Source organism: Dermacentor albipictus, chromosome 10 (genome assembly GCF_038994185.2).
Source record: "Dermacentor albipictus isolate Rhodes 1998 colony chromosome 10, USDA_Dalb.pri_finalv2, whole genome shotgun sequence".
NCBI classification, from domain to species: Eukaryota; Metazoa; Arthropoda; class Arachnida; order Ixodida; family Ixodidae; genus Dermacentor; species Dermacentor albipictus.
This window is the reverse complement of record NC_091830.1, coordinates 52662897-52683505: the sequence shown is the minus strand read 5'-3', so window position 1 is coordinate 52683505 and position 20609 is coordinate 52662897. Positions and strand designations below refer to the sequence as shown.

Here is a 20609-nt window from a genome sequence, read left to right as displayed (position 1 = left end):
CCATGGTGGCGTGATCGACAGTACGACGAGGAAGGAATGAAGAAGATGAAAAGAGGACATAGAAAGACCACGGCTGCATCATGACGACGGTACCACAAGGACACCCAAAGTAGGGCAGTCTAAAACACGGCCCGTTCGCATGGGTATGTGGTGCCCTTCGGTGAACCTCTTGACACCAACTTATTTGCAACTGCAGGTGTGGGCCACTCTTCAGTTAACCTGTTTGATGTCAAAATGGGTGACTGTGTATGAGGCAGAGGTGACGCACGGTTCTCGCGTCGGCGCCACAAGAAGGCTCGGCATGGCCAGAGGGAACCGCGAAGCAGTTCACCGGTAGTACACGTCTCATATATGACCACTTTCGGTTAATTGCACAGTTCACGTAGTCATCGTAGGTAGGTTCCGCTGGATTTCTTTTGTTGAAGTAGAGGGGAGGGGGGCAGTATGTCGCTTCACGGCTTGTTTGCGCTATGTGTTAATTACCTGCTTCGCTGTGCACCCGGGAGAAAGATGCAGATACGCGGTGTACCGTGCATTGGGAGCAAGTTAAAGAAACCCGGATGGTGTAAAGAATCTACAGTGCCCCACTAAGGGATGCGTCATAGTAGTATTGTGGTATTGGCAAGTGAATCCCCAGAATTTGTTTGATTTATTTTACTTTGCCTGTTTTTCTGTCTCGCTACACCTATCTGCCTATCCGTCCATCCGTGCCTATATGCCCTCACCCCCTATCCTTCTATGTTACTGTCTTCCATTAGACAGTGGTGGTAAACATGGGCCATCGAACCAACACAGGACGTAAACACATAAGTAAAGTGACTGCCAAAGATCAAGCAAACCAAACCGGAACGCAGCGTGACACAGTATTTGAAGCTCTTGAGTAAATAGGAGGCTCAGAGCGGCGTCCAGGCAGCTTTACTGAGCCGAAACACATCAAGAGTTCAACAGAGTGCAGAAAAAAAACGTCCATGAAATGTATATTCGACAAGTCATTTTGTAGGAAATCCTTTATTCCCTATCAGCTTTCACTACACTGAACCTTCATAATTTTTTACAAAGCTATTGTCTATTCCATTAGTACAGTTAATGCGTGTTATTGCATTGCCGAAAGAAATGATATAGCTGCCCATCCCCAATGGAGCTATCATTCATTGGACCCGTCTTTTGAAAACGGGTTACTCCTAATTTATAGGTAGATATAAATTCGACGCAGGTATTCTGTCAGACCAGTATATTATGTACCTGCAGCCCCCCGCCCAGAAAAAAACAAGCAGCGCCTCTGAAGCGTAGAGGCTTTGAAATGACTCACTTTTTCATCACACAATGCGCTGCCGTCAGTATAACGTTCCTTGTGATTATGCTTCCTCCGCACAAAGAAAACCCCTTCGTCGATCCTTTCTTGCTGAAAACCGCAACCTGACGAAAGAAAAAGACCAGACATTCTTTTTTTTACCGTAAAACCACAGGAAGGCACTTATTCATCGATTGATTTAGTTATAGGCTGTTTGTTCCATCACAGTTTACCTTTAGTCCAGTGGTGAACCTTGCACTGACCATCGAACATTTGTGAAAGAATGTCCACAACAATTGATGCACTGAACGCCAAGAGGCTACGTGTAATGTGCAACATAGTGGGACGCTGAGCAAACAAACGGTGTGGAGCTTTCAAAGGTAACCTGTGGTATAAATTGCGCGCACGCGCAGGCGTCATCATTATTAGGCTGTTTAATTCCCCGCGGCGGGATGAAGGCTTTTCGAAGTGACGATCATGCTAGCTCTGTCTTCGGTCGGAAAAGTCCACCTGGTTGCAGCAAACTTGGTCTTATCGGACTTGAGCTTCATTTTATCGTTACCTTTTTCTTTTCTTTAATGATTTATTCACAACCACGAGTTGTATTTTGATCATCCGTACGTTACAACACCTCAAAGGATATTATAGTGGTATTTTTCATGCCTTGTCGTTGCTGTGTTTTTAAATATATTTGTCATCATGCTTAGCAGGTCTGAACTCAGCCTCCCACTACGAGACTTCCTTCTATATATGCACCTCTCGTAACTCCTACCTCACTACGGACATGAATGAAGTGAACTAATTCAGATACTGGATTTACCCTCTTCTGCCCTCTACTACGTCTCACCCTTTCTCTGGCCATCCACTCTGTTGTTCTAAAAAGCAACCGATCGTCGCCTCTGTCCATTACGCATTCCGCCCAGTTAACACACCGTTCCGCAAACTCCCATGATTTCAGCTACAACATTTTAGCGCCTTTTTAAGTCATGTTCAGTTTCCTATATTGAATGTGACAGCTACAAGTTTTCAGGTCATTGTTTGCTCCACCATGGTTTCTTCCTATTTTCCGTGTGCTCTATACTTTTTTGGGGGACACCCATGGTTCTGCGGAATGGGACACCCACGGCGGAATGCGCTAGGTATGCGCTTTCTTGGTTTTCCACACAAAAAGTAGAAAGGTACCTAAAAAGCAAGGGGTCTGGCATGGAGACGCAATTTCTCCAATGCTATTCACTGCGTGCTTGGAAGAAGTATGCAATCTTCTTCCCCGCAGGGGCTTGTGCGTCAGCAGGCTTTTGGTGTGTTGCGACACCACTTAGCCGAGCACACGAGGGTTGGAACCTCCCGCGTCTAACCGTGCACGGCTTAGCCGTCTCCGGCGAAAAGGCGATCCTGGATGTTCAGCGCTGAGCGTCTGCACCTTTAAGGCCCCTCGGCAGATGCAACACGCCCCTTCGGCGTCGGCTTCACGTAGACTGCACCTCCGCACTGAGCTATCCTGGGGAAATCGGTAGTTCAATTTTCCTATGCACACCTCCAATCTTCGTCTTCCTCCTACACCTTAAATATTTCCTGTCTCCTCCTCTCTTCTATTTATTTCCGATCTTCTGGGCACCGAATGTTAACCTTTTGTGCGATAGCCAACCTTATTTATACATATCGGGTATTAGTGGCTGTGTACAGCTGGCGATGGCTGGCTTTCTCTATCCACAAATCTTGTCACGTCCCCATGTTGGGCTCCGTGGTGGGCCCGTGGCATCGGTGCCTAAATCAGTAAACAATTTGTGGCTCCATCATTCCCCCGACTCAATGATTGTCCTCTTACAAAAAGATGGTGCACCGAAGAGAACTTTACATTTTTTGTCAAACACAAATAATGTTTCCCACGTTTTTACATCATCTATAGTCTTAACCCTGAAACGACCGTCAGTGCAAATTCACCTTTCTGTGTCTCCAAACATCTCAGCTATATGCTGGGCCATGGTTACAATGTGACCAAAATGGCCATTGTGACCTCCTCCTTGAGCGCTGACCTCCGCCATCAGCGCTCAGTCCTGTGCTCTTTACTCGCTCGTCCTATGTTGCACTGTTCCTGTTTTGATTCGCACTACTTAACTGAGAAGGCTTAAGAGTGAGGAACGACGGTGAATAACTCAGCAACCTATGGTTTGCAGATGACATGTCCTGTTCAGCCACAATGGGGAGGAATTACAACAAGTGATTAACGTCCTTAAAGGAGAAAGTGTAAGAGTGCGGTTAAACATTTTTATGCAGAAGACAAAGACAATGTACCTGGCAAAGCCTGGCAGAGGAACAAGACTTCGAAATGGTCAGTGAGCCTCTAGAGTACGTGAAGGAGTACTTTTACCTAAGTCAAATACTCACACGGGACCAAGATCATGAGAACAAAATTTACAGAGGAATAAAAATGGGTTGGATTGCATGCGGCCGGCATTGCCAGATCCTAACTGGGAGCTACCGCTATCATTGAAAAGAAAGGTGCACAGTCAATGCATTCTACTAGTGCTAACATATGGGACAAACACTAGGAGTTTGACAAAGAAGCTCGAGAACAAGGTGGAAACAGCGCAAAGAGCGATGGAACAAAGAACGCTAAGCGTAACGCTGAGAGACAAGAAAAGAGCGGCATAGATCATAGAACAAATGGGGATCGCCGATATTCGAATTGAGATTAACATAAAAGTGAAGCTGGGCAGGTCATGTACTGCTTGGCATGGATAACCGGTGTACCGTTAGAGTTACAGAATGGGTGCCAAGAGGAGGGAAGCGCTGTAGAGGATGGCAGAAAACTTGGTTGGGTAATGAGCTTAATAAATTTGCAGGCGCAAGCTAGAACCGGTTGACGCGGGACAGAGGTATTTGTAGATCGCAAGGAGAGAGCTTCTTCCTGCAACGGACACAAAACATGATGATGACGACGACAACGACGATGACGATGATGATGATATTTCTACTCCATGATATTGTTAAGCTGTAGCTCATGACCGGAAAGCATAGGATGATTGACTGACTCCCGTTTCCGCGCATCCATTCTCGCTCAGACGCAGGACGCGATTAACGGACTGCCAGGACGTTAGACGCAAATGTAACCTTGCACAGATCACAATGATAGATTATCTGACTTACCAAACAGCGTAAAGACACGCATAAAGAGTCTTAATTTATTTATTCGGTACTGTGGATGCCAACTTTCTTTGTAGCATTACAGGAATTAATTGTAAAAAAGCTGCTCTAAATAGATGTCGTGAGGTTCCAAACAGAACAAAGAACCACGAGCAGCAACGAAAAAAAAACCTGTGATGTGCTTTGTCGAGAAATCAAACCCAATCGCAGCAAATCCCTATGTGACCGCAATGATTCCGGATCAAACGTGAAGCCACATTTTTTTAATATAGGCCTGGCCATCTTTGTACGAAGCACAATCCACCAATAATGTGGCTCGTTCGTACGGCACCACCAAACTTACCCAGATTGTCACCCATCTGTTGCAGCGAACCATGATGTCATAGAGGGCGGCACAACTCAACCGTTTTATGTTACGCCGGCAACCGATCATAGGCGTGACATATTACGCTTATATATGTTGCTCTTTTTGCTCTTATTGATGCGCACGAAGTCAAGTTCCCGGGTCGAAAGATTAGCTCAAGGCAGAAACACCGCTTTTTTTTATAGTTACAATCACTCGCGTATACCGAAATTATCAGATTTTAACAGACCTTCGATTATAACGAATACCCGTACTTTTCACACCAAGAAGTATTTAAAAAATGCGATGTCTTCCATTGAGCATCTTATCCCGACGCCTGTATTGGACTGAACTGTATGACAGTAGTATTTATCGGCTGCAAAGAAATTTGGCATCCACGGTACCGAAGTACTGCGGGAAAACAAGGCCAGAAAACAAGGCCGGGTTATTATATAGTGAATCAAGGAGCACGTTGGTCAAGGAGCAGTAAAGAGCACGTTGGTCTTTTGTTTTTGTTTTTTGCACTGCATTTTTCTTAAAAAGCATTTCTATTGCCGCTTTGTTGATCCTGGATTGTTTCTCTCGGCAGCTGGCCACCCCAAATTTTTCTCGACGCAGCAGATGTACGCAACAAACTGCGCCAAGGGCAAGAAACCTTGTGCTTCTCATTGGTATTTCGATTTGGCACATTGCCTCGACACACGCTACTCTGTGGTAGCTCTTGTTTCCCGTAAGATATCCACTCTTGAAATCTCAGAATCTTATATAGCCATAGTCTTGGAGGAAAGATTATCTCACTTTGAATTACGACACGATATGCAAATTGAATAGAATATCTACTTGGTCGATTTCTTCTCTCAGAAAACTGGAATACCAAAACTAAGAAGCAAATAAACCTTCTTGCGTCTCGTAATTATCCATGTATTGCTAATTATCACTATAAGGCGATTTTTATTCCTCTGCGGAACCAAGCAAACACCCAGCTACCCCTGGTTACGCATATGCTGTGTTTCGACGTGAATAACGCCACCTGCTGTAACGAGACCATGACTGACAAAAAGAAGAAAGGTAGGTGATATATATAGCTTGTGATTTTTACTCCGTGAGCAGGCGTTTAGATTTTGTGCTGTTCTAACGCTTGAAGACACCCGCCGTGGTTGCTCAGGAGCTATGGTGTTGGGCTGCTGAGCACGAGGTCGCGGGATCGAATCCAGGCCATGGCGGCCGAATTTCGATGGAGGTGAAATGCGAAAACACCCGTGTACTTAGATTTAGGCGCACGTTAAAGAACCCCGGGTGGTCGAAATTTCCGGAGTCCTCCACTACAGCGTGCCTCATAATCAGGGAGTGGTTTTGGCACGTAAAACCCCATATTTCAACGGTTGAAGACGCAGACTCAACGCCTACATTAACTGAAGGCTGCTTGTTCCTCTTGAATGTGAATATAAAGACAATACTATGCAGCGGATATTATCGTCGCAAACGTTTTCTGGGCGTCCTTTCCTCTTGGCTGTATTTTGACTATTAGCAGTATGTCTCGGACAGCGGTGGATAAGGTGAAAGGCGTGAATGAACGCTTAGTAAACCTCGCCTAGTCCGATGTCTACGGATCTTAGGTGTTCGTTCAAACCAGGTACGTGAATGAAGAATGATCTGAGGCAGTTAGACAGAGCTTTTAGTGTACTTGAATAATCGCAGTAGAGCTACATTCCTACATTCCCGTATTACGAACCTTTCTTGAGCATTTATCATTTGCACAAGAAGACAACACGGCTACCACTATCATTCCCAGATTAACTTTTATTTCACCTTACCTCGACACATCTTTACGTATGCGACGCTTCCATGAAAGTGCGTGCTTTGGGCATAAATCGTACATATAGCAAGGGGAATCACGATCACCATTTTCACTTACCATCCATGGAATCTTCTCCTTGGTGACCGGATCGCCGTCGTATATCCTTCCCGTCGGCTCCAGTTCACCACACTCTGCAAACATCGTGTGTATATATAGCTGCCTAGTTGTGGACTGCCTTGTGACGAGGTGTCGAGCACACGTTTGCTTGGAGCACCATTCGAAGTGGTCCAGTGCAGCTCTACGCCTTGCCGTCGATGTGATTGCTTCGACCTTGAGGTGAAACTGTCAGCATATTTTTTCCATCACCTCCACTGAAACAGGGGCACAAAAGTTTTTATTTCTCGACTCGACCATGCTCTTCGTTATGCCATATACCGCAAATTTCAAATGGTATTGCAAACTTGACGTTTAGGAAATCAAGTTTTCACTCACCGGGCGGGTTAATTTCAGCGTCTATTCTCTGTGGAAAGAAAAATAAGGGTCACATTTGATGCGAGAACACATTCTATTACCTTCACCGCGGACAGCAGCTTGCAAGGATAAAAAACAATCAGTCGTAGCAAATTTATTCGTAGCGCTTCAGCTGCACATTTAAAGGGAAGCTTTCTGTTGCCTTGTTTTTTTTTTCATACGCGAAAATAGTCACTCTTCGAGTCGTACTCTGTATAGTCAAACTTTCTTCCTTTTTCTTTCTCATGAATGCTTCGGCGCGTGCGCGAATTACCCATGTATATATAGTAGGCAGTAGAGGGCAGCACTTGTTTTGTGTCCGCCCTCTATTTCTCTTCTGCTGTGTTTGCTTTCTGTGCTTTTTCTATTTATGTCGCGTATGCGCCAACAGCAAGTCACTTTAGGCCGTGTTATCATCCTTCAACATTGAACAATCTTGTAGACAAGCCGACAATGCTATAGTTGCCTACGTATTTAGGTTCATTGAAAAAATATATTGGGCACCCTTTCGCGAAAGAATATTTCTCCTCGTTTGTCGCTTATGTCAGAAAAAACCGCCAGTTAACGCACCATCGCTATATGATATGAATCTAGCCCACAGTCGTGAATCGTGCGCTTTACAGCACGCAATTTGCAGCGACTGCGACAAGAAGCGATGACGCAGTTACAGGTCACGCGTTTTGCACTTCATATTTCTACCTTGTTCCCACCAAGTTATAGGCGCGAAAAGTTCTTTTCTGAATTCCCTATACAAGCGCATATTTATCCACATCGTTAAAGTGAAGAAACAAATATATATCCAAGCATTCGCAGCATATATGATCCAGTAACGTTTTCTTGACTGAAGGAAATGCAGCCGGATTGGAAGATTTTAAATTTAGGGGGGGGGGGGTAGTTTTTAAAGATAAGTGGGAAATCATTGCAGATTTTAGCACCGTTATCAAGGAATGACATCGAGCATGGTCCAACAAATGGGGAAAAAGATTGCTGCTTAAGGTATATCGGGGAAGCCAGCTTTTGGCGTTGTCATTGCGTAATATGGTTAAATGCGTCTCTCACTGCTGGGAAATTGAAGGGAATTTCTGCGACGTTATATCTGCAGTATGACACGTTGTGCACCAGATTCTTCTACAACTTTGAAAAGAAGTGCTTTTGAGATCTCAGCAAAGACATAATCTAAGTGCCCCCAATATTTCACAGAACTTCTCTTCATTTTTTTCCTTTTAATTTTGATAGCTTGTATCAGCCGCATAGAACCGTAACTATGAGGCTTTAGACTGCGATGTGACCACTAACGCACTTGTCTTCTGAATAGACGCACTGAAAAGAAGACTCCTAATAGAAATATTATTTATTTCGCCGTACTTATGATCTCTATAGCGTGATTTATAGCTGTAATGTTATGTCCTGTGGAACACCGTTTTGCGTTACTCGCACTTTGTATATGTAGTATATAACAAAATCAGGTTGTCTTTGATAGCTTACGGATCCAAAAACGAAATAGGAACAAGTTGAACATCATATTTGTAAGCTAAGGAAATAAAATATTTCACTGTTTAATAGATTTGACTAATTTAAGATATTTAAGAATACGAGTGATGTTCCTGGCGTTTACTTTCTTTAGAAGGAGCTATTATGGTAGTAGTTGGGCTGATTCTCTGCATCTCAATCTAGTAAATTCAAAGTGACATTCGGTTCAAAAATATGCTTTCATAAGCAATAAATTCTTTATAATAATACTTTCGAATGTCTTCAGAAATGCAGGCAAAGAAATAAAGGGATTGATAGTCGGGTATATTAACTTGATTGCACACTTTAACTAAAACAGGCACCGTCGTAAAAATCATACCAGTAGGTAATATGGCCTTTTATTTAAAAAGTAACAATATGGCTAATATATAGCGCTCTAATCTCAGGTACAAGCATTAGTCGACAAAGTTAAATCGATCATAATCTGCACACAGCGCTGATTTCAATTCTATTATTGTACTACGCGTTTTCTTTTTCTTCATCATTTATCTTTCACATGAACGCTTCAATCGAGGCGGGCTTAATAACGTTCGATGCCATGTTTTCGCAAGAAGAATTCTTTTCTGCCCAGCAAAAACAACGTACCGGCAACTTCGCAAATCATAAGATTACATAAAACACAACGTTTCGCTGAACTAATGCACAGTTCTGGACATTCCAGAACAACTCAATGATCACGTGCCCGAGAACACGGCCGATTGGCCGCCATAGCATGTGCAATACGTGTTATGGGTACTGCATTTCAAGCCCAGCACGTACGAGCAAAACTACTTACGCAAGCAGCTACCGGAAGTGCCATGGCAAGGATTACGAGAGCAACATTTTTCAGCTGAAGCGCCGTAGGCCTTAGTACGTAGTCGCCACCTGCCGAGGCAGCCATGCCTTCCGTGTTTCTCTCTTGTAGAGGTCACGAAATGGAGATGCGTCCCAAGAGAACGACACATCAGTATGACGTAGCACTTTCACTGCTTCTTATCGGTCACCACGGTAACCAATGGCGAGTTGAAGAAACAAAATGTGCCGACGTGAAGAAAAAAAGCTAACCGTCTTTCATTACTGTATGAAGCTTTAAAGCTTCGTGCAAAGAGCTCGCCACTGGAATTTTCTTGGACTTCAGAAGTTCATTTCTAAACCTTTCCGTGCAGTCACGTCGAATTTTGTCTGAAGCGATGAACCTTAAGTGCCCTATATGAGTTCTGGCTGTCAGACATCAAGTCTCACGTCACGTTTAAGTGGAGTGGCTCGGCAACCGTATAACCTTCTCTTTTTAAGTCACTCACGCTACAAAATGATTGCGCTTTTAGTCGGCAGGCATTTATTGCGTGACACTCTGTATGTGCCTTGAATGGAGCACGAGGGATAATGCCCTCTGTGGTAAGAGCCGTGTTCATTTCTAAGCGCGTCTCTCAATCAGTTCTATGGTTCACGGTGAGAAGTTTAGCAGCACCCCGTGCGATGCTTACCGTCTGCAAGACATATGAATGGGAAAAGTGCTAGTTGTGAATGAGTTTTCTTGCGAACATCGGTGACTCTTCCAAAGCTAACTCTAAATAAAAGCAAGAGAAAACCACCGCAGCGTCTGGTTCGTTTCTTTTTTTTTTCTTCACATGGACGATGTTTCCGTAGAGACATTTCTCTCTCATCACGATGTGCGACGCCCACTAGGCGTCCTCTATATCAACAGATCTTTTATGAATTCCACGAACGCTTACATATATATATATGGGAACATTGAGACAACTAAAAAGGTCCAGAGATTGTTTAGAATTGAGTGGCTCAGGCAAGCTTTCTTTGTAAGGACAATAAGAAATTCGTATGTTTTAACCGAGTCATTGTCTCCTGTACCTGAAAGCTTTTTTCTTTAACTCCAATGTCAGCCAAGTTCTTTTTCTCAGCTGCTATTTTCAATATATGCCACTTTTCCTTGTGATTCGTTTGAACTGGATAAAAGGAAGCAGTACAGCTCCACATATGGAGGGCTTTTGTCATGCCGATGGTGTCTATCGCCTTTTGCAGTGCCGTATACTCTGATCGTCCTCGATGTTCGCTTTCAGTTGAAGAGGGAAACATGGTGGATACCAGGAACATGTGCGAATCTGTGTTAAGTGCGCCTTTATCGTATACTACACCGATCTTACCTCGCTATCGCCTTCAATCCTACGTAGCTCAACGCTCCTTGCTCAATGCGATGCGCTGGTCTCTATTTCTTTTCACCTAATTTCTCGTTCCGCATTCGGCTGTTCCTGGTGACAATTTGTTCGATTCCCTGTGGCCGACTTTTGTTCCATTTTTTCGTGGCCGATACCGCTACCTCCTCACTATGCTTGACCGTTCGGGCATCTATACATAACGTCACATGCTGATTCTGTGGCACTGGCCGAGACAGTCGACATATTCAGTGGCACATACCGAATTGCACATAAAGGGTGTCACAAATTGCCCCTCCTCGCACACATGCCCATTGTCACAAGTTGTCTAAAGGGCCTAGTGGCCCACATGCATGACGTGTTTTAGGCGATGACAACAACAAAGGCTTGACCGCTGTTTACAGACATACCTGATGAGCAGCCATTTTTGTCCCCGATTTGGAAAGAAGTCATGGTGCATTCCTGCACGTTTTTTTTCTTGTCATGCTCTGATATACCCATGATGGTGCGCGATCAGTCAAATTTTTTCAATATGATTTTATACCAATGCGCACATGAAATCCCCCCGCATCTTAGATATACTAGCTGCCTATCCTTTTTACTTTACCACATCAAACATTGGCTTTTTTTCTATTGGATGTCGTGCACCGCGTTTAAAGCAACAAGTTATAAGACACCACGGCGTGTTCGTGGTAGTAGTATCCAAGGAGGTGTTAAAAATATTGCTATAGTGTCAGCCCTCGCAATTTCTTACGAGCACAGGTGAATCCAGTATTCGCGTTGAAAGAGGGCCGCGACCACTGAAATTCGCTCACAGCTTATTTCTGTTTGCTTGAGTAACTTTTAGCCAAATTGAAAAATAAAATCTCATTTTTTATTGCAAAAATGTCAACTTTGGCTTCTTAATGACATGATCATGAACCGCAATATTTCACTAGACGTTTACACTACCTTCTCAAACCAGTGACAGAAAGAAACACATCGAACAATGGTATGGCAAAATTTACCATCCTAAATAGCACGGAGTAGGAAGAAAGTGCTTCGTGCAATCCCCGCTATTCGTCAACGTCTTTTAGTGCCTATGGTAGGATGACGGTCGTCCGGCTTCACTTTTGAGACCATATCTCCATTCCAGCAATTTCTTTTGAGCCCCCTTGGTATTACCTCACGCCCAAGAATGTGAGCGCATCAAGCATCGTCATTGCCTTCCACTTGTACGTAACATATAAAGGGTGTATCTCGAAGTGTGTTGTAACAAATATTATGCTAGGTAGCCTGTTTAAAAGAACGTGTACGTGCGGTGTACTGCGCTCAGACACGCTACATGTCTCGGTCTGCTGAGGACAAAGTTTATAGAAAGAAAGTTAATTGGTTTTACCCCATCAAAGGTCGAGGGAAAGGTGGCCTATCGGCTCATCTTTCGTCATTTTGCGTCCCACATTTCATAATTTGTCGGGAAGCTTATCGCACCCATTTAGCTGGCGACGACAAGTACCCTTACAAAGGCTGTCACCGCGGTAAAACAGCGCTTGTGTGTAGGCTTCCTAGTGGGGCCCGATATCTAGTGCCACATGTGTACAGTGGCACATACGTAAACGCACAAGTCGTTCTACACTCTGCAACAAAAAGCAAGCTTCACTTAAATATCGTTTGAGGACAAGCGACATGTGTGTGTGTGGGAGGTGCTGAAGTCAGCTGAATTCGTAGCATGAAATCAGTTAGAAGAAAACTTGGCACAGGACCGCGCAAGATGTATGCACTGAAAGATAAGTAGAGCACCTAACCAGCATCAGTATTTCGATAATGTAGTATGAGCAACGGAAGAAGTATATACTGAACAGTACAATACAACGAGCAGCCACACAACCTTCACGGGAAGTAGTTATGAACAGCATATAAAGAAACCTTCTATAACTAGTCATGAAGCGATGATATGGCCTGGGATTGCAGCAGGATAACAGCAGAATAATGCGGAATAACAGTTCACCTATTCAAAGAAGGATGATATATCATTGAAAAGCTTGTGGCCCTTTATATGCAATGCCTTATGAGTTGAAGTGTACTAGAGAGATGAAAAATTACATAAATATTATTATCCATAAGAAGAGATATGTTAAAGAAATAAAGAATAGCAGGCCAATTGCCTCTCCTTCAGTACTGTATCAAGTAATAAAACAAAATAATTTCTAATAGCACTAACTCAACACTTGAGTCAACCAAGAGAGCATGCTGGCTTCAGGATGATTCTACAAGGGATCATATCCATGTCATCAATCAGGTAGCTGAGAAATCAACAAAATACAATCAACATGTCCATATGGTCTTCATAAATTATGAAGAAGCATTTGATTCTGTGGAGATGCCAGCAGTCATGGAGGCATCGCAACATCAAGGAGTGAAGAAGGCATACGGGAATATCTTCGTAAATGTGTACGAATGCACCACAACTACCATGGTTTACAAGAAAATTATATATCTACGTTTCAAGAAAGGGGTCACTATCTCTCGAATGCAATTCACTGCATATTTAGAAGTATTCAAGCTATCAGAATGGAAAGACTCTCGAATGAGAATCAGCGGCGAATATATCGGCAACCTTAGGTTTGCAGATGACATTTTCCTGTTCAATAACACTGGGGATGAATGACCGCAAATGATCGAAGACCTTAATCGAGAGTAGGATTGTCAGAGTAGGATTGAAGCTTGTTATGCAGAAAACAAAGGTAATGTTCAATAGCCTGGCACGGGAGCAAGAATTTATTATCGCCAGTCAGCCTCTAGAGTCTGTGCAGGAGTACTTTTAGGTCCAAAGTTTCATTCACCGAATAAATGTTTATTCTCTCTCTCACTCACCAACGGGGCACCCTGATCATGTGAACGAAATTCACAAATGAATAAGAATGGGCTAAAGTGCCTACAGTAGGCATTGCCAAATCCTGACTGGAAGCTTACAACTGTCGTTGAACAGTGTACAGTCATTGTATTCTACCGGTGTTAACATATGGGTCAGTACCTTGTAGGGTAACACAGAAGCCGAGAACAAATTAAGGACCATGCAGTGAGGGATGCAACCACAAATTTCAAGCCTTACGTCAAGAAATGGGAAGAGAGCGGCGAGTACCGCAGATTATGGGGGGATAGCCGATATTCTAGCCGACCTTGAGAGAAAAAATGGAGCTGGTCAAGCCGTGTAATGCGTAGTGCGGTGGGCCCTTAGAGTTACAGGATGGGTGCCGAGAGGAGAGAAGTGCAGTCGAGGACGGCGGACATTTAGATGGGGTGATGAATTTACGAGATTCGAAGGCGCGAGTTGGGATCAGCTAGCGCAAGACAGAGGTAATTGGAGATCGCTGGCAGCTGCCTTCGTCGTACGATGGACATGAAAATAGGCTGCTCCTGCTGACGATGATCTTCATAAATACTATGTGGCATGCGGTTTTCGTGTGACAGTTTTATGCGTATACTTCCCTTTTATTGCGTAAGCACACTTTGGCGAGTTGCCCAGCTCCGGCAGGCGAAAAGTCATAAGAAAAAGTAGGGGGGCTGTGTGTTCGCAAAAATGCGCAATTCGCTAAGGCATTTAATCGTTATAATAGTGTAAATCTAGATGATTAGTAGATTTATAAGCGACAAGGATGAATTTTAACCGAAAAACGTAAACATGATCGCAGAGAATACCCATATAAATACACAGCGCTCCACATAATGTGCATGGGGAAGCTTATAGTTAGGTTGGGCCAACCTAACCTCTTGGATGGGCCAACTTGAAGTTTGTGTGGGGGCGGGGGGCAGGATGTGCTGTTAAACATTGAAAAGCTGCTCTCCCTGATAGAAATCGGTTTCTTGATACTTCATAGATCACTGAGCGCCATCAACTTGGCATTCACATGCAGCTCTTCGATACATTTTTCTTGCGATAGCAAATCATATGTACACTCGAAGCGAATTGCTGCCATCGCCTTGAGTTTCCGTATTTGAGTGGAGCGAGAACATCTCAAAATAACAGTACATTTGAAAGGGACACACCACGGTGCTTTCTCACCTCCTTCCTTTCCCTTAACTCGTTCTCCCTTGCTCTTAACATGTGCTGTTCCTTCTGAAGTCGTAAACCAATTAGCCGAAACACAGTATTTTTGTGATTGAGCTGTTGTTTTCTTCTTCGCATTAAAGCAGAACAAACACTTTTATTAATAAACTCAGTTTAGGACACACTTCTCATCTTCAATGCCCACTGTTTCCGTATGCGTTTTACAGCTACCTTTTTTCAATATGGTTAACCATTTCGCCAATGTTTTCGTCTTGAGTTTTCCACAACGGTGCAATGGTAGGGCGTCTCATGGCAGGCGAATTGAAATTTGTTTCCGGACCAACTTATGTTTCCTCCACATTCGGACGTTATGTAGAGCCTTTTCGATCCACTGCATGTGACTGGACACCCGCGCGTATAATGGTGGTACACTTGGGGGGCATTTGTGCTCTCCAAAAGCAACAATTCCGAGTTGCAGTGTTCTTCCATCGTCGCCCCTTAGCGTTAACGGTCCGCCTGAGTCCCCCTGTGGGTGACAAGGAAAGACATGATTATTGTGGGGGCACAATATAAAAATGAGTGCAAAACTGTTTTCTGAAAAACTTTACTTTCAGCGAAGGTTTTGCTTTTGTAGCACGATGAACAACGGTCATAACAACTTTAGGCGCACTTGCAACGTGAAGACCTATTGACGTATCATTTTTATGGTTAATGTTTCTTGTCGGAATAATGCTAATGAGGTAAAAAATTTCATATTCTATACATCTGATCGGTAGAGTTGACGAAATAAAAGAAAATCCCACTGGCCGTTTCAGCAATAATCATAATTTTTTTTCTCATAAACTGCTAGAAGCTCAGTTACTTGTGAACGGCATGTGGCCCTTCGTGGTTTCTAATTTACCAGACTAATGACCGGCAATATGGCCATAAATAACCTCAAGATTATTATTGAGTCAGCCGATGCAGGTTATGTGAATAAGGCAGCAGGCTCCAAAAAATTTGAGCGCCTAGGCTTAAGCTCGAAGTGATGCGAACCATGGACATTTGTGAAATTTTAGGTGTAGCCATGTCCGCCTGCACCATAATGCTGATAAATTGTTTGATTAGCATTGTTGATGCGCACACTTCTGAAAATATCTTTTTTTATATTTCTCGTTGTCGAATATCTTGAGCAAGAGATTACGATTCATAAAGGAAATCATCGGACTTCAAAGTGCTAAAATAGCATTTGGTAGTGCTGCACACATTAAATATACTCAAGAACTTGGGTCCGATAGCTTACCCAGTATCTTTTATTAACTGGGGGCAATATCTTACTGACCGCAAGCGGTCGTTCTCAATTGGTTGTTGTTCTTGACACTAAATTACTATGATGTCAAGACAATCAGCTAAACGTAAACAAGATGAAAGCAGCAGCCAATGTTTCAACTAGGGGACTTGTTTTTTTCAAGGCGACAAACGCTCTCCTCGGCACAATATATCATCATCATCATCATCATCATCATCACCAGCCTGGTTACGCCCACTGCCGGCCAAAGGCCTCTCCCATACTTCTCCAACTACCCTGGTGATCTGCTAATTGTGGCCATGTTGTCCGTGCAACCTTCTTAAACTCATCAACCCACCTAACTTTTTACCGCCCCCTGCTACGCTTCCCTTCTCATGTGATCCAGTCCGTAACCCTTTATGACGGTCGGTTAACTTCCGCCCTCATAACATGCCCGACCCATGCCCCATTTCTTTTTCTTGATTTCAACTAAGATGTAATTAACTCGCGTTTATTCCCTCACCCAATCTGCTCTCTTTTATCCCTTAACGTTACATCCATCATTCTTCTTTCCATAGCTCGATGCGTCGTCCTCAATTTAGGTTGAACCCTTTTCTTAAGCCTCCAGGTCTCTGCCTCATAGGGTAGTACTGGTAAGACAGCTAATATACAGTTTTCGCTTGAGGAATAATGCCAACCTGCTGTTTATGATCTGAGAATGCACGCCAAACACACCCCCAGCCCCTTCTTATTCGTCTCATTATTTCAGTCTCATGATCCGGATCAGCGGTCACTACCTTCCCTAAGTAGATATACTCCCTTATTGCTTCCAGTGCCTCGCTACATATCTTAAACTGCTGTTCTCTTCCGACACTGTTGAACGTTATTTTAGTTTTCTGCAGATAAATTTTTAGACCCACCCTTCTATTTTGCCTGTCCAGGTCAGTGAGTACACATTGCAATTGGTCCCCTTAGTTACTAAGCAAGGCAATTTCATTAGCGAATCGCAAGTTGCTAAGGTATTCTCCATTAACTCTTATCCCCAATTAGACCATAAATAGCGGCAAAAGTGACAATAAATGAGACTATAAATGTAGTGGCAGAAGACAGTGCTCGTGAAAAAAAAGACTAAATATATTAAGGAAAGACCGAACAGGATGAAAAAATAGGGAGGTGACAATGATAAAAAAAGATCAAAGAAAAAGAATAAATTAAACAACCCAATTAAGTATAACCAAGAGCTCTATAGTTTGAAATTCAGCATAGCGAATGGCTCTTAAAGCTCCCTTTGAAAAGTTTATGCAATAAAAGTCCAATATTCCAAAATGCCCAAAGCGAATGAAAAGCAGTAGGCATAACCTAAGCCTAATTTATAGGCGTAGTTAGAAATTTAGCATAACGAATAGATTCTAAAGCTTCCTTTGAAAACTTTTATGCCTGTTGGTTTTTATCGAATTTTGGAATGTCTGGATACTGGACTTTTAGTGCACGAGTGTTTCAAAAGGAGCTGTATAATCATTTCGCTATGCGAAATTTCAAACTATAGACAACAGCAGTTGGTTATTTTTCACTGAGTTGTTTAGTGCTTTCTTATTCTTTATTTATTATTGCGTTGTCAATAATATTCCAACTTCCCCGCCACCCTTTCTTTATTCATTCTTTTCGTTCTTTTATTAATATGTGTTTTAAAGTGTACTGTTACCTGGCCAATCTACAGTGAGAAGTCAACCGGCTGAAATGTGGCATTACCTCCCATTCCTTCACCTACGTTCAGTAGCACATCAAATTTCTTTTCGACTGCGCACCCTCAGGGCCGTTAACCCGCCCTCGGTCGTTACCTCGCCCATCCGCTTTACACTCTTCCCCCTTTAGAAGAACAGTGTCTATATATACTGTGCTGAAGACAGCAGTCCACTTGTGGCTCCTGCTTTCATCTTGTTCACGTTTTACTCTCCGTCTTGAATTTTCATCTCCCGCATTCCACAAGTATTCTCTGGATTATTGTCAGGTTTATCACAAATCGTACGCTAGGAACATTATTATTTGTACATGCAATATTGATGCAGCTATCAAATTTTGTCAATCTGCTTCAGTTAGACCATTTTTTGATGAGTGTGTAAGGCTACTTCTCATCGGCCATGAAAGTAAATGATGGAAACATTTAATCAATTTGTTTATAATCTCACTTATTTTTCAGCGAAATTGTGTTTAATTTGCCAATTCATCCGATTTACCAATACCTGTGCACATTTTCTTGTTTCATTTTGTATTTTGCTGCTCTATGTAGCTGGAAGTATAGTATAAGTAATCGTAGCTGGCTTTGTTAACGCTGCTCCTTCAAGTTTTTTTATTAGTATTGTTCAGAGACATGAATAATCTCGAATTAAATGGAAACACCTTTAGCCTAAACCAAAGGGTGTTTTAAGCAACCTGACTCATTGATTACATTAGGTACAGGCAGGGAGAGGGGTGAGGCAATATCACCGCTTATTCGATCTATTCTTAACACACCTAGATAATTAAGGGGATATATCCACGTGCAATTGACGCTGTACAACTTGGCGCCTCGATTGATGTCTGAAGCCGAAGTCACGGCTCCAATTGCCTGCTTACCCTACAGGCTCCAGTGTCTATCCTGAAGGCGCAGATTACAGGTCCAGGTGTGGCGCGTTTCCTATCTCTCACTGTTCTTAGCTCATCTTGGCACAGCTCATCCGTGACACCAACAACTTCAGCACGCCGAAGGCTCTTGCTGTAGTCTGCCGCTAGAGCAAGAAATAAAAAAATTACCGACGATTACGTTACTTCCTAATGCGAAATTTGAGCGCAGCAAATAAGCTATACAGATCCCCCGCCACCGATCTGGCTCTCTGATTGCCACCGCACAGGGGTTGCATTGGAGGAGGAGCGAAGAAAGGAATTAAGTTCGAGCCGGCGCTTTGACAACCGGAGACTCGCAGGAAGAGGGGGGAGGGGGGCGGCGTGTACACCCAGCGGCAAACGATGGGGGCAGAAGCGCGCGCAGCAAGCGGACAACACGATAAAGGGAGGAGGGAAGAGATAGCAGCGACTGACTGATGCCACTGACGCCGATAGTGAGTCAACCCCAGCTGCGGAGTTGGTTTCAGGGACAACGCCGCCGATGCCGACACAAACAATATGATACCCTCGCTTCCGCAGCGCTAAGAACCAGGTCTAGCCGTGGGAAGGTGGTCACGTATTCGTCGACGTGCCGGGGCCTACGTGAAATAACCGGCGCGTCGGCATCTGAAGAGCACCCTATCCGCCACACAAGAACAGGGGGGGGGGGGGGGGGGACCCTTTCCTCCTCTTTCTGCATGGCGGCGACGGTGTTCTATGCAGTCACGTTATCTTGACTCTCTAGCGGCGTCAGCGGCATCCAGCGGTATCAGTCGGTCGCTGCTAGCGCTGAAGGATGAAAGGGGGGCGGAGCTGGTTACGAGGCGGACGACAACGCCGACGACGACGCGAAACCCAGGAACGGACGCCAAAGAGCTGCGCTCTAAAAAAGGCAGAAGGAGGTTGCACTTCCAGTTCGAGTCGGTGAAAAAAGGAATGCCTTCGTGAACGAGTTGATGTAGGGATGGGAGGCGTGAACCATGGAATTTAGTCTGAGAGGGCCATGGCGTCTCAAACGACACCATCCGCAACTTGGACTAGAGGTGCAGCGTCTCGACGACAGCGTCGCCAAACGCTAGCTGCCGCAAGGGAAGAATGCGGGAACGCTCCCCACACCACCGGTGCTAGATCTGTCTTCAGGACCGGCGCGCATACCTAGACTGCGCTATTTTTGAAACCGGCCTAAAAAAGAGGCTAAGAGAGAAAATGCGCTACTGAAACTAGGAAACGCGACATCTTCAATAAATTAGGAGAACGGATGACTTCCTAATATATGGGGTCAATGATTCAACAGCATAGTGTCACGTTGCGGTCACACATTGGCACAGTGGAAAAAACCTCAGTCAGGGAACTGTCTATTGGACGAACCTGAGCCCAGCAATACAAGTAGCACAACGATAGTGGCGACCGTCGTCGAAATCTTATCTGCGCCTGCGCATCGGATTTAGCAGGTTACTCGTGGACAGTTCCATCGTGATCGCTGATGCTTGCCTACCTTAATTTCAGAAAGTAGACTACTAGCGTGGCGCATATAATGCACGATGCTAGTAACAAGGTCCGGTAACAAGGTAATGAGGACAACAAGGTCCGGCAAGAACATAGACAAGAGATAGTATGAACGGTAACATTTGAGTGGGTTCCAAATCAACCACGCGCGTCCAGCCCTGAGCGATAACTTTAGGCTGTTAGTGGTTAAAATTCGGTCCCCCGAAAACGTATCAGCAAGTATAGTCGACTGCAAAAGTTTAGAGACCACTGCATACGTAAAGAAACAAGATTTGTTTCCTCTAGCACACCCGTGCAAGGTCAAAAGACATAAAAGTATGGCGCTCGTCAAGCAGGCGCACATGGACACTACACTCGATTTCATGTTTTATGCCAAAGCACTGAAGAAAAGAATTTAGTGGCACTT

At 44.0% G+C, this 20609-nt stretch overlaps 2 protein-coding genes and 1 long non-coding RNA gene across 4 annotated transcripts in view; 1 reads left to right on the top strand and 2 right to left on the bottom strand.

Annotated features, from left to right (window-relative positions):
• LOC135907639 (chymotrypsinogen A-like) overlaps positions 1-9550 on the bottom strand; it is a 33040-nt gene extending 23490 nt beyond the window's left edge. Inside the window, exons 1-4 of the mRNA XM_065439335.2 lie at positions 9392-9550; positions 7069-7096; positions 6694-6767; positions 1310-1416 (exon numbers count right to left, since the gene is read on the bottom strand). Of these exons, the coding sequence (XP_065295407.1) occupies positions 1310-1416; positions 6694-6767; positions 7069-7096; positions 9392-9496 (314 nt within the window). The 5' untranslated portion in view covers positions 9497-9550. The remainder of the gene's footprint in view (positions 1-1309; positions 1417-6693; positions 6768-7068; positions 7097-9391) is intronic.
• Positions 1-20609, top strand: part of LOC135907649 (uncharacterized) — a 104920-nt gene that overhangs the window by 69368 nt on the left and 14943 nt on the right. The window lies entirely within an intron of this gene.
• LOC135907646 (chymotrypsin-2-like) overlaps positions 14928-20609 on the bottom strand; it is a 58780-nt gene continuing 53098 nt past the window's right edge. The window contains exons 7-8 of one of the 2 annotated variants that reach the window (XM_065439341.2): positions 18671-18822; positions 14928-15316 (exon numbers count right to left, since the gene is read on the bottom strand). In XM_065439341.2, coding sequence (XP_065295413.1) covers positions 15098-15316; positions 18671-18822 — 371 coding nt within the window. In that variant the 3' untranslated portion in view covers positions 14928-15097. The remainder of the gene's footprint in view (positions 15317-18670; positions 18823-20609) is intronic. The other variant, XM_065439342.2, reaches the window with a different exon arrangement.